This window comes from Falco punctatus (genome assembly GCF_963210335.1).
Source record: "Falco punctatus genome assembly, chromosome: 3".
In the NCBI taxonomy this organism is placed as follows: domain Eukaryota; kingdom Metazoa; phylum Chordata; class Aves; order Falconiformes; family Falconidae; genus Falco; species Falco punctatus.
Window position 1 is genome coordinate 94,783,458 of NC_137582.1, and position 19,876 is coordinate 94,803,333.

The following is a 19,876-nucleotide window of genomic DNA, read 5'->3' on the forward strand; positions in this document are numbered from 1 at the left end:
GACCATGAAACGAACAGTATCTTTGCCCTGAAAAGTATTTAATCTGAGGAGCAAGGAGAGACAACAAGTCATATATAAACTACTTTGCCATAGGAATAAGACAGCTTCATCTGGCCAGTTACAAGGACATGTATTTAAAACAAGAATTTAGGGGAAAAAAGTAATTGCTTTACTGAAATAATGGCAGGTACCTGGGAAGAGATGCATAAAGAGACTAAAAATGATTCATTAGGCAGGAATCAGAAAAAGACCTTGAACACACCCCAAGGATTTTCTCACTGCATTCAGATGAAGCCAGAAGTTGGCAATATATAGTTATAAGGTGTTTTTGAAAAAAATTCAGATGGAAAGAAAGTGTCTGAAACGGCTGCGTGCTCTGCACTTCTGGTTCTTATCCAAGCCATGGTTTAGCCATGCTAAATTAGAAATTCTTCTTGTTTTTCTTCAAGGATTCTATTTTATGTTAAGGATTAATGTTGTTTGCCATTCAACAATGTATCGAATGACATAATTTATCCAGAAGGTAGATGTCAGATAATGCCCAGAAATATCACTTGATAAATTAACAGTGAGTCTTAATAACAGGGGCGTTTATGATAAAAAAAAGTTAAAAAGGAGAAGAAAAAGGAACACTGGGCAATTTCCACTTGGTTCCCTATATGATTTTAGGAACGGGTTCGAGTTTACTTGAATTCAAGGAGGTAAAATTAACTGAATCATAGAATCAGAGAATGGTTTGTGTTTGAAGGGACCTTAAAGATCATGTAGTCCCATCCCCCCTGCCATGGGGAGGGACGCCTTCCACTGGACCAGGTTGCCCAAAGCCCCATCCAGCCTGGCCTTGAACACTGCCAGGGATGGAGCACCCACAGCTTCTCTGGGCAACCTGCTCCACTGCCTCACCACCCTCACAGTAAAGAATCTCTTCCTTATATCTAATCTAAATCTGCCCTCTTTTAGTTTAAAACCATTACCCCTTGTCCTATGGCTACTAGTGGGAACAAGAGTGGAAATTAGTTCTGACAGGCAAGGGTATGCTGCGGTCAGAAAAGATAACAGAATCAAATGGTGTCCACTTAAGTCTATCAAGCCAGACCTTCAGAATAAAACTAATGAAAACTGTGAGTTTTTATCTGCAGGACCGGATCATCAGATACCCCCGTAACCCGTATACCCTGGTGACAAGAGAAGACGACGAGTCGGCAAGCGGCCTGTCCGCACCTGAGAGCTCTGCACCGGCGGAGTCCAGACAACGGCGAAACAGCTCCCGCAAGGCGGGGCTGCGATGTTTTTGTGTGATCTCAATTTTGGGGTTCATAACGCTGTCTAGCAGCTTGTATGAACATCAGCCGTGGGAATGGGTACTAGCGAGATGGGAGGACCAGAAAATACTACAAAGGATTGTTACCCCGGGACCCCCTAGTTTTCAAGTATATCTCTGTGACCTAATCCTCTCAACCCCCTGTTCGAACACTATAATGTATTACATGTGTCCCAGCTCTAACCCCGGCAAATCTTACTGTAACGTCCCTTATCAGTATTACTGTTCTCGCTGGGGCTGTGAAACCATCGCATCTGGCTGGAAGGTAGCGAAACCAGACCCGTTTCTTAAGGCCAGTTGGGGACCAACAGGCTGCACCCCTAGGAGACCAAGTGGGATGGGAAGAACAGTATGCCGAGGGAAATGTGACTGCCAATATATTTTCTTAAACGTAACCAATGAAAACGACCTAGGATGGACCATCGGCAAAACTTGGGGCGTTAGATACTGGCAACCCGGCACAGATAGGGGGGGACTGTTTTTTATTAAAAAACAGGAAGTAAAAAGCGGAACAGCAATTGGCCCCAACGTCGTGATCAAAAGCAATAACCAGCAAAGAAAAGAAAACTTGCAGACTGCCATGCCCGCCCCAGCCGATCCCTTACTAACCAAGCAGATAGTTCCCTCAAGCCAACCTAACATGAACTCTCACCATTTACCCAACAAGCCATTTTTTAGCGTGTTAGATGCCACCTTTCGTTCGCTAAATCAGTCAAACCCGGATCTCATGAATTCCTGTTGGTTATGTTATGACGTCTATCCCCCCTTCCACGAGGGCATTGCCCTCGATGCTTCCTTTGACTATTCATCAGACAGCAATCCAACCCAGTGTAGGTGGGATACACCATGGAAAGGAGTTACCTTGAACCAAGTCAGGGGCCTGGGCGTATGTATCGGTAATGTCGCCCCAGCAAGCTGGGATAGTGCTGTCGGCACAAGAACCGTTGCGGTTGACAAGACCCGTAAATGGGCGATCCCATCCGCACCCGGAATGTGGATCTGCCATCGTTCAGGAGTAACCCCCTGTGTGTCCCTCAAAATTTTTGACGATTCTGCTGACTTTTGTGTACAAATTCTGATTGTTCCTAGGATCCTATACCATCCAGAAGAAGAAATGTACCGCTACTGGGGAGAAGCCAATAGCAGGCTTCAAAAAAGAGAAGTACTGACAGCTGTAACAATAGCAACGCTGCTTGGTTTGGGAGCAGCCGGCACGGCCACGGGAGTGACCTCCCTAGCGACCCAGCGACGAGGCCTGTCTCAACTGCAAGCTGCCATCGATGAAGACCTACAAAAAATCGAGAAATCCATTACCTTTTTGGAGCAATCCCTCTCCTCGCTATCAGAGGTTGTTTTGCAGAATAGACGGGGATCAGACCTCCTGTTTATGCAGCAAGGAGGCCTTTGTGCCGCCTTGAAAGAGGAATGTTGCTTCTATGCTGACCACACCAGAGTAGTTAGGAACTCGATGGCCAAATTGAGAGAGAGATTGGCTCAAAGAAAAAGAGACAGGGAAGCCCAACAAGGGTGGTTTGAATCATGGTTTAACCAATCTCCGTGGCTAGCCACCCTGATATCCACCTTGGCAGGTCCGATTGCAATAATCCTGCTGACACTGATCTTCGGACCCTGTATATTAAACAAGCTCATGTCCTTTGTCAAGAGCCGGCTAGAAAGGGTCAACATCATGTTTGTAGAACACCAACAACTGCTTTAAAAATGTACTTGATCAGTATTTCCCCCGATTCTCCCTGGCTCTCCCCAAATATCCCAAGCTACACTCCATTACCCCCAGTCGCTTCCCAAGTGCCAATTGCTCAGTGTGCCTTATCTTTGTACTCTTTTTTAGAAATATTTTTACTATTTTAGCCTGTTTAGTTAAGCATGGGGGGGGGGGGGGGGGGGCGGGGGAAATGTTGCTAGGTAGGGCCTGGCGGCCGGAAGATCTCGCGCTGTACGGAAACACAGGGCCCCCCTCCAGGTAGCCAACAGCTTTTAGTTTATGATGTAAGCAGATGGAAGTGACATTGTAAACCTAGGCTATATAGTGTTGCGTCGTTCAGCAATAAATGCCATTTGCCATCCACCACATTGGTGTCTGTGAGCTGATGGACTGCGCGGCCAGGGGTCGGCCGCCGTGCCGTTCCTGAACCAGGTCACCGCGTGCCTGTGAAGGCAACAAGGCCCTACTAAAAAGTCTGTCCTCATCTTTCTTATATGCCCCCTTTAAGTACTGAAAGGCCACCATAAGGTCTCCCTGGAGCCCTTTCTTCTCCAGACTGAGCAACCCCAACTCTCTCAGCCTGTCTACATAGGAAAGGTGCTCCAGCCCTCTGATCTTCTTCGTGGCCCTCCAACAGGTCCATGTCCTTCTTGTGCTGGGGGTCCCACAGCTGAACACAGCATTCCAGGTGAGTTGCATAGTCTCTCCGTGTGGATTGGAAATCATGATGTCCAGCAATAGAAGGAAAGCGTCAAAAACCCAGGAGATGTAAAAGAAAGAAGAGGCATAAAAGTTAAAAAGAAAACAAACCAAACCAACAACAACAAAAAAGCAGAATGTAAGAGACACAAAAAAGGAAAACTGGGAGAGAACACAACATTTAGAGAGGGCTTTGTATAAATGAATGGGGTTTGGGGCATCTTTAGTTCCATACACGTTCATCTGATATGGGGTTCATTCAGGCTAAGGACCACCACTAACTCGCTCACTGCTGCACCCCTGCTGTAGACAACTGCAACCCAGAACATTTTTAAAGGTCATTTTACTAATTGCAATGGTCAGAGTTTCCCATCAGCCACACAAGGCTATGTCACTTTGGACCATGTGATGTACCTCAGCCTAGTGCTAAAACTAGAAATAAAATTGACTTAACTGATAAAGTCATATCAAAACCAGCAATACACCACTAATTTCAATAACCCAATTTAGAAGTGACAGATCAGATAAGGAAAAGCTAGCATTAGCTCACAAAAGCACTTATGACCTGCTTCCAAAGGCCAACGACAGAGCATATTGGTAAAAGAATTAATATGAGTTAGATTAGGGCTACAAGTTGCTCTGGGAATTACCTGTCAGCTGGAAATAAAAGAGATGATGTCTATCTTATTAAAGTCCGGAGATACAAATTTTGTTGCAGGTTGTATCAAGCAGTTTTCCTAGGTTGTTTTTTTTTTTCTTTCCCCTGAAAAAATGTAAGTTTTTACGTTATTTAAATAACACATAAGTAAGTAGCCAGGTTCTTATCTTGTTTAGAATGGGGATAAACCCTCCAAAAACCCCTGCCTGCCGTGTACTTCAGGCTCAGAGGGTGACACCAGAGCACAGTAAGTGGGAAAAAAAGGGAGAAACAGAGGATGTTTAACATTCAGAATTTGTCCACAGCCGATAATTTATTGGAACTCATCTGTAACAAGGCCTGGCACTGATTTATAAGTTGATTTGAAAAATAAATAAAAGTGATAGAAACCTGCATTTGGTTTTAATGATAGACTGTTGCAGCATGAAAAGTAAGGATATGAAACATTGCAAGGAAATTAGATATTATGCCCTGAAGACAACTGCAGCTACCAGCCCATTAATTGTTAGATATTTATTATTAAAAATTTCTTTTCATGAGTGACTGCAGAATATTTGCACTCTTAAAGTTGTTAAGTTCTGACATGAATGAAGCGTATTAAGCTCATTTTTTCTTCTCTCTGTGTGTGTGTGTGTATGTGTTTGTGGAGCTGACAAGGTAGCTGACCCCAAAATGTGATGAATCTTTCCTGCACAAACACACAAGTGCTGCCTCTGAATTGATGCCAAATAGGATAATAAATGCTGCGAATTTTTGTTACTGTTCTGAATTTCAATAGCAAGGGGCTGGACAGTGCTCAGAAACAAGTCTCTCTGGAAGCAGGGAGGGCCCAGCTCTGTTCCCAGTGAGATGGACACAGCCAAGGAGCTCCGACACTTTGCATGGACAGCGTGTCACCTCTGGCATGCTCCCAGAGCTTCAGCAGTTATACATGCTGCAGAAAGGAGGAGACGGGTACCTAGTAAAAAACAGTGGTGTATGTTTGACAAACCCAAAAGAAGGCAAGTAAAGTATCATTTTTAGAAAGTGCTCTAAAGCTTTTGGCAAACCGTGGCATTATATCATACCTTAAAAATACAGAGGAAATTCAGTCAAATGAATTCCGAAACAAAACGAGTTCACAGAAAGGCAAGACCATCTAATACATCCTCCCAATTCTACACCCTCAACTTACAAAATAGCCAGCACTGCTGATCTTTTCAGGAAGCAATACCTAAGGGAAAGAGCATGCGTAGGGCTGATGCACGAGGCACAGCATGGGGAGCTGTGTGTCCGCGCGCTGATGGCCACATTGACCTGCTGAGTGACTGTGGGTGCTGAGCTGCCTGTAGAAATACAGACAATGATATGCCCTTTCTTTTAAAAGCACTTTGAGGACAACTAAGGAAAATGGGAAAGAGACAGGGAGAAAGGAACATAATGTTTTATTATTACATGGTCGTTTTACTGCGGTAGTATCTAGAGTTACGAGACGTTGCACAAATACATAAAGAGAAATGGTCCCTATCTCAATCAGCCTATGATTTACCTGTCTCAGATTTTGCTATGAATTATTAATAGCAGGTATAATAATTAAGTATGATAATAATGCGGTTACAGAAACTTAATGGAGGAATCAGATTTAAAATCCTTGCTACTTGGATCGTCTGAGGCAAACATTACCCTCATGAGCTTGTACAGTGTTTGGATTATAAGAGGCAACTCTTGATTCTATTACAAGCAAAAGAATATATGCATCCTTGTTCCTCTTTTCCCTTCCAAGTTGTATAAAGCAGCTTATCCCCATTTCTCCATCCTCATCCTCACTTCGCTTGCAAAACTGTATCTCTAAGGCCACATGTGCTATACAAATGAGGTTTTCAAAAGCAGAGATGTGTTTAGCTCACAGTACAAGGTATCTGGTACTTCATCTGTCCTTGGGATGTGAGTATTTCTTTCTCCATAATGAAATATAACTTAAAGTCTACATTACTGTTATTTCCTTGTAGGTATTTCTTTGGTGTTTCTAACAAAGATAAAATCTGGGAAGCCACATACTTCCTTTTCAGAACACGGATTTAAAAAGGAGGAACATTTTATGCAGTGCAAAGAAGACAGCCAGCTATTAAAGAAGATTCACAGTTATAGGCAAATATATTAATGGTGGGGTTAGCTCTTGAAATGAGAATTTATAACATGCCTTAACCTAATCCCTCATTAAGATAATTTATTCCCACCCTCAAGGTCTCACATCACAGCTAGCACTAGGCAAATAATTAGTAACAAACAATTCATTTGATCAATTTCAGCTCCTCTTTTTTAATGAATTGTCAGCCACCGCAGTACAATTTTCTCAAATATATTTATAATTCAACATTATTTGCCAATTTTTGTGACGAATTTGTAGCCTGTTGTTTATCCAGGAGGAGCTGGGTGCTCGACGGTCAAGGCATTTTGAGAGGATGCAGGAGTCACATGGTATAATTGTGTTCTCTGTCTGGAAAGTGGGATGTACAGATCCATTTTACTTTGTGAATACTCAGGCTTTCAAGATTTGAACATTCTCCCTAAATAAAGTTAGGCACGTGAACATTTTAATCCGTAACTCACAGATGAGGATGGGAGTTCTTTGCTTTGGGGTCACATTGCCCAGGAGACTCATATCTCCCTTTGTAGCTGGGTGGGAAAGGGACCTACTTCTGTCTTGCTGCTGTGAGAGAGCATCCTGGCGTAGAGACGGCTGCAAGCCTGTGTGCTAATTAAGGCAGCCCTAGGAAGTTACTGCATCAGAAGCATTTCCTGATGAATCTCCAGCAAGTATCCAAACACTTGCTGAAGTACTGACTAAGCTCTTTGCTCAGCTGCCCTTCTGCCTGCTGTGGAGAAACCTGCGGGAGTCTACTTAGTGAACGTGGCATCCAGAGGACTGAAAGGCTATAAAATGAATTGGGGTCTCTGACACAGCCCTATCTGGGCCACCACAGCAGCCCTGGAAGGTATTTTCAAACTACATTTTTCATGTTATACCAGCCAGAATGAGAGCAGTTGTCAAGCTAATGAAATTCTTACCTCCCTGTCAGCTGATGGGAATAAAGCCATGCAATACCATTTCCTAAAACAGCAGCATGAAGTCACCGACCGAAAGTGCAACCTATAAAACAAAAGAAGAAAAATACAGCATTTACGGTACAAAGGCGCCAGGCTGGGATCCAGCAGGCCCACCTTAGAGTCACCCTGTGCCACATTCCTGTGTCAGCTGTCCTCTCCTCTTTTGCTGCGAAATGGGGAGAAACCTCTCGTCATTTTTCAGGGGCGGCTGACTGCTTGTGGATTCTGTTTGCTCTCCGGGATGAGGACAACTTCATACAGCAGAGCTGTTTGGGAACCAGGGAGGCAGAGCTAGGCATGGGTCACCCCGACACAAACAGCGATAGCTAGGCGGTTCAAGTACTCTCTCTAAACCAAGCACTCTAAATCCAGAAAACTCAATTAAGGTTACGCTTACGAGACAGCAGAAAATGTACCTAAAGCTCTCGGCCTCACGGCAGCCCTGCAGAGACACAAAGCTCTAACTATTCAGTAACAGAGAGGTATTTTAGCTCCTCAAATTAAGCACTTTTAAAACAATGCTATACATGTTCCTCCAGTGCTTCATCCTCTGCATGCCTGGGTGCGAGGCAGAGGAAAGGTGTGGGGGATCTGGGCAGGGATAAAGTGGCAAACTGTATTGCTCTGGCTGGGGATAGTTATAACTTCCCCATAAAATTTATGTTCTGTGCATTACATTATCAAAACCTGAACTTGATTTTAATTTAGCTCAAGACTTTCCTTAGGATAAACTATTAAAAATCTATTACATGAATACCAATTAAGAAACTCAAATAAAATACTAGCACTCAATATTCCTAATGAAGACACCATTTTAAAAAATACCCCCCCACACACACTCATGCAGTCCCCTCCTCCAAAGAAGTCTAGAGCAAGAGCAAGGAGAAACAAGATAGTATTTTGGCATTTGTCCCCCCTTTGCTTTCTGTTTTAGAGGACTTGCAGAGTGGCCAGATCTCTAAAGTATGGGTTAAACAGGACCCAATATTTCTCCACATCGAGAATGTACTCTGACCTCCTGCTAAACTGTCATCCCAGCCTTACTTTGGAGGAGTAAGAGAAGTGGAAGGAGCAGATTCTCAGGTATTGATGCTCCAGCTACATGCTAGGGAAATACAAAGTGTAAAATTGAACAGAATCATTTGTAAATGTGCTGATTTCACCCTATAGAACTGGTAAGATTCAGTTCACCATTTATAGAAAACCTATATAGAAGACCTAATTCTATTATTTCCCTTCTCTACTAGCTACAAAAATGCCCAGGTAGATTACGTTGTACAGTTTGGTGGGATACTGTCCCTTCACCTTTCCATCCTCATATTTGAACCTACTCTATAAAATCAGTATCACCTCTGGCAATGTTACAATCTTCTTAAGGAAAAGGGACTGAAACAGTCTCCAGCAGCCAAGATGACTGGTATGGTAACTAGAGCACTGGGTAAGTCTCCTGTTCCAGCACTTCTGCCAATCTAGTTCTTCGTTTCTTTTGGCTTTTTGATGGTAACATCTAAAAATGTAACATCTCATCTTAGATCAAACAGTATTTTCCATTAAGTGCAAACTGTTCTTCCTTGGGTTTGGGTTTTCTGGAGAAGCCTCTGCATCTCCTACCACCCAAAAGTTCCCTACACTTTCCCTAAGGATTAAATTTGGCCTCAGCCCAAGCCAAATATACATGCAATTGCTTCGGTTTGGCTGTTGGGTTTGAACGAGTTTAAATTGGTGAAACTCAACCCCAGGGAGGAGCTGGGTGATCTCCTTTTGTAGGAATTAGTACATTTTTGCTCTTCAAGAATTTCTACAAATGTCTGTGTTAAGTTTCTTTAAAAAACGATTGTTCTTAGTTACTCTGCATGAAATGCTAATTTCGTGCATATTAAACGTATGAGCTCATAGCAGCGCCCTATCCTTCATTTACAAGAAAAGGTCTCAAATAAGGTTTTTTTTTCTTCAGGAAACATGTTCTTTTTTTGGCAGAAAGAAGCACTAGCTCCTCTCTCTCAACAAGAAATCCTAAAGATATGAGATGTTATTCTGAGATTTCTGTTCTCCTCTGAAATGTAACTAGCAGTTACAATCCTCTTGCAGTGAAATAACAATAGATCTCCAGTCCACACCGCTCATATGTGTCAACAGGCTTTATGGTACATTGTGCAATGCACTACATTCAATAGAATTGGTATGAATTTGTCGTTATTGCACTTCTTGCAAACTAACAGTATAGATTTTTGTAGACAACTGTGGAGAAACAGGGAATCAGGACTGAACAGAACTTTATTAATCCATCGTTTAAAAAATAATCTGCAGTAGTGTCAGCCACAGACTTCTGGGTAACAAATCCAAGTAAATCACTTGGTTTGCTTTTAGATACCAGCATTCCGGAGGAAAAGAGGCTAACTTAAGTTAGACTCATAAGTGTCAGTTTTTCCACCAAATAAATCCACCGACTACACACATTCATTGAGAGTTGAGAGAGTCAGTATGTAGCTCACACATTAACTGAGATGAAACTACACCTGTTCAAAAACTGATTTGGTTGCATTTGTCAGTAGGATAATATAACGAGTATAAATTCACACTTAATATTAACTGGTTTAGCAGAGAGAGGGTATGTTCACCCCTACAGCAGTGTGCAGCTCACAGGCTACGGGTACTGGTGTTTTGATAGCTGGATATTAATAGACTCTACAGGCAATGGGACTTCACTATGATTTTTCTCCATCTTTTCTTGCAGAGTTCTGAGGTTATGAGGCACATGTGTATTCAAGGAAGTACGGCTACACCTCTCTGCTCAGTCCCAGATTTACTCCAGCTTCTTGCAAAATGTAACGGAGTTCAGATCACAGACACATGAACAGTACTGCAGGATAGGGAAGACCGTGATCTTATACTGCCAGCTATTCCACAGGAACAACCTATGTGCTCAAAACACATGAGATAATTCATGTTTTTTTCAGTGAGAAGTGTATACACAGGCAGTTTCTACTGAGTTTACTGTGTGGCAGCTTTCTGAGTCTCACGTCACAGAAATAATGCGGACACAAACTCTTAGGTGTCTACCACCCATTTAAAGGAGCAAAATGGTTACATATTTTGGGGGATCTGGTCTTTTTTTTTTTTTTTCCCAACAATTCAAAACTTTCTTTGCATAAAGAAATAGTACATATACCCTTGGCTCAAAAGATAAGAAAAGAATAAGCCCATGGACACTCAAAAAAGTCATAGTTGTCACGGTGAAAGGAATGCAAAATGACAGAAAAATTAGTTGCATAGTATAAAACTAGTAACTAGGATGCCAGGTCTTCAACTGCTATTCTCCAGCTAGCCTACAGGAATGAGAAACCAAAAAGGGTGAGGGCAGAGGAGCAAATACGGCGATAAAACCGCAAGTAATGCAGTGTGGGTTGCTCCTCTGACCGAAAGGAACAGCCTTCTCCCAAAGGCCCACTGCCTCCTGTGGCTACCTCAGCTCTTTTTCTGTTGCTGCCTTACAACATCCACACGCAGAAAAATTAAGCTTCTTGCAAGAAATAACAGAGGTAATGGATGTACTGCCAGCCTTCCCTGCTGTGGCAATTTTGAGAAGATGATGTGTTATGCACCATCTTATTTGCTGTTGTGATAAGCTTCAGACATGTACCATTATTTACTACATGAGGCTGAGAAAATAACACAGGTTACCAATTCTGTTGAAAAGAGATTACAATAATATAAATGAACACAGGGAAGAAGCGATGCAGACAATTTTTACTGTGAGTCTCAATAAATAAACCAAACAGAGAGGAAAAAAAGGTCAATATTGAAAATTGCTCATGAAGAATCCCCTGTGCCACAGAATATTAATTAGAAAAACAAAGAAAATAAATCAACCTGAAGCCTCTCCAAACTGTGCAAATGCAAAAATACACATTTTAACACTGTAAGTCATTACCAGAAAGAGAACAGCTAAACTGATTCAACTGCCACAGCTCTGAAAGAAGAAATCTAGCAGACTGAAGAAATGACCCACTAAATCATACACAGCTCCCTTCAGCCACCTGCCTATCCACCAAACGTGCTCACTCATTTCCAGTTTGGCACAGCTATTCTCGACTTTGAAGGACCTGCAATGAAGATGACTGACAGGAGCCATCCTATTTCTGACCATAAAGTCTCAACATACCTAAAAATAATGTCTTTGCCCATCAATCAAGGTATACATTTTAAGATTAATCTGTCTTCGCAGTGGATCTCCACAGCCAGCAAGGGAAGATTTGCACAGGGAGGGGCCATCCAATGCTGTCCTCTGGGGACTGATTTGGTATTTTCAGAACAGTAAAGCCATTAAGACTCAACAGGATTTTGATTGTCTTTGTTTTGAAAAATCCCTGTCCCGATTCTTAGTCCGGTTACTGAAACCTGAGTTGTATCTGTTGCATCCCACATTGTGTAATGGAGACATAAGATGGCCAAGACGTAATGCTGTTGCTGTCCAACACATCTTGATTTTCATTGCTTTCCTCATCCTACCACAGCGCACAGTGCAGAATTCCAACCTGGTAAAAGATACCACATCGCATTTCTCCGATACACAGTTACACCTGTCCTCCACACAGATGTAGCTGCCAGTAGGAAAAAATCTGGCTCTCCCAGTTAGTGACATTTCTATTTAGAAGCCAAACATGTATCATTTGTACACAGTCTATGCTTCAACTTCTTCGGAAAAAATGAGCTCTTATCTGAGAAAGAATAGATTATATTGAAGCTCTCTTGCAATGCAAAATTTACCAAGACTAAGATGGTCAATTCAAGCTGCCCTGGGGATCCAAAAGCTTTAGGCAGTAACTGGTCTTATCCCTGGCAAGCATGCAAACATGATTGCTTAATCTCAGGCTGCTTTAATCCCAGGAAAGATGGAGTATGCAAACCAAGGTTGTACAGCTGGGCATAAGTAATTTATTAAGGATAAGGAGTCCAGGAAAACCAGGTGTACCTCACCGTAAGGATTAGCTACTTTAAAATCAGTTCTTACTATGTAGTTATGTAGAATTTGTTTTCATTTGTTAAAATCAAGGATGGTGATACTACCTGACAGCCGGAATAGAGTCTTCATTGGAAGAGGCCAAGCACCCACATTCATATTTTACTATTAGCTGCACTGCATAGGATGGGGTAAACTAGGGATAGAATACTACCAGCTGTTAGCTTGAACTGCTTATTAAGTGCAATTTTTAGTTTATTTCTCACTAAAATGATTTTCCAGTACCAAAATTTGGATAGTACACAAAACAAATAATCCTAACTTTAGGCTAGAGCACCAAAAGATTAAAGGCATGTTAAAGCCTAAAGAGCTTAAATTCTGCTTAGTCGCTGCCTGAAGCCTATATGAACTCTGCTTTATGCATGAAAGCCTTTCAGGGGCCTCAAATCCTCTTTTTGGACATAGAACCATAGAATAGTTTGGGTTGGAAGGGACCTTTAAAGGTCATTTAGTCCAACCCCCTGCAGTGAGCAGGGACACCTTCAACCAGATCAGCCCCGTCCAACCTGGCCTTCAATGTTTCCAGGGATGGGGCATCTACCACATCTCCACCTGTTTCATCACCCTCATCATAAAAAATTTCTTCCTTGTAGCTAGTCTAAATCTACCCTCTTTCAGTTTAAAACCATTACCCCTTGTCCTATTGCTACAGGCCCTGCTAAAAAGTCTGTCCCCATCTTCCCTACAAGCCCCCTTAAGTACTGGCAGGTAGCTACAAGGTCTCCCCGGAGCCGTCTCTTCTCCAGGCTGAACAACCCCAACTCTCCCAGCCTGTCTTCATAGGAGAGGTGTTCCATCCCTCTGCCCATTTTTGTGGCGCTCCTCCAGACCTGCTCCAACAGATCCATGTCTCTTCTGATCCACCTCTCTTCTGAAGGGGTACTTTTAACTTTTAAACTACAGGTCGTTTTGAAAGGTGAGATGGGGCATTGCTATTGCTGTCGCTGTTTTGCTCATGAAGGACAATTACTTAGCTGCACTTGCTTATTCAAATTAAAGCTGAGGTGGGTTCGAATAACTCACCTACCTGCAAATTTAAGTGCTTCTACTTTCTATAGATAGCCTGTAACATAACCCACTTCCTAAGCAGAGCCTATAGTGCCCTTAATTTTTTGTGCTGAGGGCTCTTTACCTGTGATGTGTAGTCCTGCAAAACACCGCAGTAGTACCCACGTAATGGAACTACCACAAGAGCCTGCAAGATTTGAAGTCATGGAGAAGCACGCAATAAGGAAACACCTCTGTAGTACACAGCCAAAAATATCCCATTATACGTGAGACTGGGCTGCAGAGCTTCTGCAGTGCTTTGGCACTGGGATGCACCATTCCTGTTCCCCAGCTGCAGACAACAGTGTGAAAAAGCCTTTTCAGAGGTTTGGTTCTATCCATGTTTGTGTTAGCACTGAGTGCCAATAGTTACGGTAGTGCTGGGGAAACAAAGGAGTTCAGGAACCTAGAATGAGGCAAAAGCGAAAAGATAGGAACTGTAGCCTGTCAAGAAAGATTCATTCTTCTACATATGGCACTAGTAAACGGATCCTATAAATGTGTCTGAATTCCCCAAGATGATGTTAGTGGCCTACTGAACCGCTCCCCAGTTGCTTCCCAGGCTATGACTGGAGCTACAGCCTCTCTCTTGTATAACAGCACCGTGTTGGTCCTTCCTAGGGCGGACAGGGAGAGCACCCGCTTCCATCTCCAACTGGAAAACACCTTCCATAGGAATGGCAGAGAGTTCGGGGAGACCTATGTTCCCTCAAGATGCAGATTGCAGAGGAAGTAAACACCAATGCTTTCCTTAAACTGCGAGTGAGGATTGGCTTGCTAAATCCAGTTTACTGCCGGCACTACCCAGAAAATGCAGCAAGCTGAGGCGAGAGGGACCTGCTGCCTGCACAGAGCGCAGGGTGGGCACACTGGCGGCACAGCCCCAGCCAGATGTGGTGTGCATCCCCAGCCTGCTCCGGTGCGCATCCCCAGCCAGATGTGGTGTGCAGCCCAGCCTGCTGCGGTGCACATCCCCAGCCAGATGTGGTGCGCTTCCCCAGCCTGCTGCGGCATGCGCACCCCCAGCCACGCGTGGCGTGCAGCCCCAGCCACACGTGGTGCACATCCCCAGCCAGATGTGGTGTACAGCCCAGCCTGCTGCAGTGCACATCCCCAGCCAGACGTGGCGCGCAGCCCCAGCCAGATGTGGTGTGCAGCCCAGCCTGCTGCGGCATGCAGCCCCAGCCACACGTGGTGCGTGGCCCCAGCCACACGTGGTGCGTGGCCCCAGCCACACGTGGTGCACATCACCAGCCAGACGTGGTGCGTGGTGCGCAGCCCCAACCTGCTGCCTCGCAGCCCTCTCCCGCCCCACACCAGGTACTTCACCCAGACCCAGACCATGTCACCATCTATCCCAGGACAGTTTGCAGCAGAAGCTGAACTGAGCCTGTTCTGCACTCAGACGTGCCACACTGCCAGGAGCCCACGGGACAGTGATTCGATCAGTTTCCCCTTTACTGCTGCAGTTACAGGCAAACAGCAGATCACTCTGTGACAGGTTGTGTGCTGGTTAACAGCAGCATTTACCGCATGTGCGTTCCAGTGCTGCTGGGGTTCAAATGTTCAACCCGACACAGCAACTCGGCTTCAGTTGTACGTGGAACTAGGGCTGCTATACAATAGATTTTTACATATATGCTTGCGTAAATGCCTGATAATACAGAAATGTGTTTAAGTGGAATTTATACCTGGGTTTTGAGCAAGCAGAATGGCACCTAGCACCACTGCCCACGTTCATGCAGAATGCCGAGTGTAAGGCAGCAAATGGTGTAGCGACACTTCTAACAGACACCTGCAGAGCACCTCTGGTCATCTGGTCCAACCTCCCCTGCTCAGACGCCAGCTGCCCAGGGCTGTGCGCAGACACCTTTTGAGTATCTCCAAGGATGGAGACTCCACAACCTCCCCGGGCAACCTGTGCAACCTCGGTCACCCTCACAGTACAGTTATGTGTCCTGAGGTTCAGAGGCAGCCTCCCGTGTCCCTGGTCCTGCTACTGGCACCGCAGAGAAGAGCGTGGCTCCATCCTCTCTGCACCCTCCCTTCAGGTATTTGTACACACCACGTAAGATTCCCCTGAGCCTTCTCTTCTCCAGGCTGAACAGTCCGGCTCGCTCAGGCTTTCTTCAGAGGAGAAATGCACCAGTCCTGCCATCATCTTCGTGACCATTTTCTGGACTCTCTCCTGCAGCCCTGTATCTCTCTTGTCCTGGGAGCCCAGAACTGAACACGGTACTACAGGTCTAACAGAAATTACAAGGTAAAACTTCACACCTGAAATAAATAAATAAAAAAAAAACAAGAGGAAACATAAAACTGAGAAATCTAACAAAGAAAAAATATTTAAATATCCAAAAGCGTAGAGAAGCAATACATTACTATCACAACTCAAGGAAGAAAAAAAAAAAAAAAGTGAAAAACATCAGAAACTGAGCCAAGTACAGAAAAGAAGCATTAAGTCAGCATCATATTCTAAGCTGAGTATTTGCGCTGGGATGTTCTTTATTGCATTACTGTCTTTGCTTCTCCACAAGTGAATGGCAAAAAGATACAGATCCAGCATATCACTATGCTCAGTTCCTCACATTATTACAACTCCTCACAGCTTTCCAGTGGCAGCAGCTTTAGAGCAGTGGCAAGGAGAACGAAATTCAGACCAGCCACCTGAAAGGGAATGATATCACACCTCTCCTACGGCTGCTGTGCTCTCTGGCTTGTTTCTATAGCAGTGTTCACAGAAAATGGAACAAATCAACAAGATGGTAACAATGCACACAATGCAAAGAAGCTTCAAACAACAATGCAGGAAACCTATTTTATGGCTGCCTTAATTTCAACCTTAAATTATACTAGTATAGAACACAGACAGAAATAATTTAAAATCTCTAACACCAGGGTAAAAGGAAACTGAGCTTACATTGGTACCGTTTCATTTCAGATACAGAAGGGCTCTGTTGGACTTGGGGCATGGAATAACAGAGGGTATTAACATCCATTCCTTGCTCATCACGGACTTACGAAGGCAACTTTGGGCAAGTTACCATCTCAGCTTCATCAGTGAAATGGAGATAGGATTTTTCTGCCTCATAGGCAAAACTAAAATTAATCTCTATGAACTGCCTGAATAGTCAGGAGTTTTATATTAAATATTAAAATTAATATAAAGATTTTTAAACAGGTAAAATGTAAAAGAAAAAACCCACCTTCCACTAACAAATTCTGAGCTATTACCTAAAGCACATATAAAATCCCTCCAGAAAAAAAGTACGAATCCATTTAATTACTTCCCTAACTTGTGAAGTTTACTTATTATTTCCTGCCCCCCAGAGTATACATGCAATTCTATACCTCTTTTCAGAACAGTAAACAACTCAATTTCCATGACTGAAGAAGCAGTGGTCAAACATGAGAGAAGGGCTTGGTTTTGCCTGGGAGCACTGGAGGCATAAAGAAAAGAAATAATTAAGACAAACCAGGTTAGTAAGGAAGGCACTTAAAGAAAAAAAGAGCACTTGCGAGAATTTATTTCCTCTTCCTTCAGTTCTCAAAAGGCAAGCAAAGGAGAAGAGAGATTTTCTTGGAAGATGGAATGAGGTCAAGGAGCTAACTCATACATGTACTCATCAAGACCCTTCCAAAAATAATAGAAAGCGTAAAAGGAAAGATTTTTTTTTTTTTTTTGTGGAGGAAAAAAAAGGATATAAAAGAATCATCCATCCACTCAGTCATAACGGATATGAAGCAGGAAATACGGAATGTGACCAATCTGTAATAGTATAATGTGAGCCCTTAAATGCAGGAATAGAAACCTGAACCGACCCACAGCGCACCAACAGAACACGTTACAGAGGAAGTCAGCACCCAGAAGTAAGACGGGTAAGGAAGGAAGTAAGGAAGACAAGCAGGAATGACGTGTGCCTGTTTTAGCTTAAAATGTTTGGGAAGCACACGAGTGGTAAAACAAGATTAAGAAAAACAGTTTAATGCAGTATCAGGAGCCACTGTAGGTGTGGGGGAAGGGTCCGGGGTGGCGGCTCATTGCATTAATTCTTCCACACTTGTATTCACACACAGGTATCTGAGTAATTAGCAGTTCGACAATACTGACGTGCCGAAATACTGAAGAAATCCACTGCACAGTCAATTACTCCGGTATTCAAGTGTGCCAAATAAATGCAAAAATGTAATGGGAAAGCAACAGCAGGCACATACTGAAGTAGTCACGCAGAGCTCCTTGGGTCCCCCCAAGGAGGCAGGCACAGAGCATGGCACTGGGGGAGGTCTCCAGCATCAGTGGAGACCTTGGGCAGCCTCATGTTTCAGTGTGAACATCAATCCCACAATAACCAATTCTTGTATCACAGTGTTTCTGCCGCGAGGAGAAAGCCGTGTACCACAATAAGTAACTAATTCACATTATATTTAGATAATAGTTTTTATGGTGACAGAACAAATGTTTTTTTTCCTGTAGCTTCATAATGCCTACTGCAAAGAGTCCTGGAGCCAAGGAGTATGAAATGCCAAAGTGACTACGATCAGCCTACACAGCAACATGAGGGAGGGTTAACCAACACCCCAATGTAAGTGCTCTTACACAAAAAATAAAGAATCTACAGTTACTTTGTGGACAAGCCCTTATTCATATTTCACAGATAACAGAAAATCAACATAGATATACAGTACAGAGGATCCTAAACCAAAATTCTGTAATAAGAACACTTGGAGGTTTGTGAGGTTCACTTACTTGCATGCACTATAAAGCTTATTAAAAAGCCAAAGAAACCCACAAACAGCAATTCAATGAAATGAAGGTTTTCTTAAATGTCTCCATGAAAGTATGAAACTGCCACAACAGGTGGAAAACTATGAACTACTCTCGTGTGTGCATTTTCTTTAACACACATATTGTTGATCAGCAAGTACTAGACTCACACCTATGAAAATAAAAACCTGACTCTTAAACTTAAGCTATTAACACTAAATCTACAATATTCATTTGTGTATAAAAATAAGTTTTAAAAGTACACCTGCAAAACGAAACATTAATTTCTATAGGTAAGAAAATGAATAAAAAATAAATCAAAACTTCCCCTAACGTGCTTCATTAACTCAGTCTTGTATACAATAGAGAATAAATTAAAAGGTAAATTACCATGAACACCACACTCTCCAAAGAGAAAACACAGAGACAAAACTGCATTAAATAAACAGTTTGGCAATCTACATACTACACTTGATTTCTACTCAAAAGCTTTGGGAGTGACCTCATCTATTTATATACGATGCCAAACAAATTGTATTTACTAAGACTTTCTGCATGTATGGAGCTTTCACATAATTTGGTTTCCTGAAATTCAGTAAAGTTTAGCAATAGCGTTTACAGATGGCAAAACTGAGACTGAAAAATTGTTCAAAATTATGCTCAAATGCTAATTACCAAGTTCCACCAAGACAGTGAACAGAGCAGTAAATGTAACATAATTAACTTTCTTTTCAATGGTTAAAAAAACGTCCCTCTCTTAAGCTTTATAGGTAACGTAACCGCACTGGAAAGAGCAACTTCATCTAGTGAAAAGAATTCATGGGAATGTAAGAGTTGATAAGTATTATGGGGAAAGAAATGTGTCAATCCCCCTGACTCGGTCAAATGCCCTCTTGCATCAAATTTGCAATTGTAACCCTTTTTCATATCTTATCATAAAGCTCTGGCTGCAACATGAAAACCGATAGACAGGGCAGGCCATCCTTCTCTATCAGGATGTATCCGTCCATCAAACTCGCACCTCTCTACCTTATCCAGGGCACAATCAATCATGCAGCAGTTGGGAATTTAAAAAGCAAAATTGTTACACGCAGTAATTTCTCCTAACTTGACAGCATTGGGTGTATATGGGTTGAAAAGCTTTGCTGGCACACCAGAGTACTGAGTGCTGGCAACAGCGCCGTTACGTGGCACTGTTCTCCACGCCACTTGTCCCATTGTGCTAAGATGACTACGTTATTCCATGTTCTATTTCCTAACATAATATGGCACAAGCTAGCTACCAACTCAGTAAGTAAAATCTAAGGCACATTTTGTGTCTGGGCTTTGACTGCAAGCTCCCTGGAGCGGCAATTCTTCCTAAGTGTCTGAAAAAACATTTTGCACGTTTTGAATACTTTAATGAAGTACTATTTTTGGCAGAAGGCAATCCTGTGAGGTACTTCCATTCTTTGTATGTTCTTCCCGACTATGTAATTTTATGATCCAATTTACTTTTGTCCAAGGTGAAAGAACACACACCAAGATGCACCTAAGGGACACAACAACAAAAAAAT

The 19,876-nt window shown here is 42.9% G+C and overlaps 1 protein-coding gene across 1 annotated transcript; it reads left to right on the plus strand.

The window, feature by feature from the left end:
* Nucleotides 1-1,034: 1,034 nt before the first annotated feature.
* On the plus strand, nucleotides 1,035-3,038 carry ERVFRD-1 (endogenous retrovirus group FRD member 1, envelope; the record flags this gene model as incomplete). The annotated part of the gene is made up of 1 exon (XM_080380635.1): nucleotides 1,035-3,038. The coding sequence occupies one exon, from the start codon at nucleotides 1,035-1,037 to the stop codon at nucleotides 3,036-3,038; it is 2,004 nt and encodes a 667-aa protein (XP_080236761.1).
* Between the last annotated feature and the right edge of the window lie 16,838 nt (nucleotides 3,039-19,876).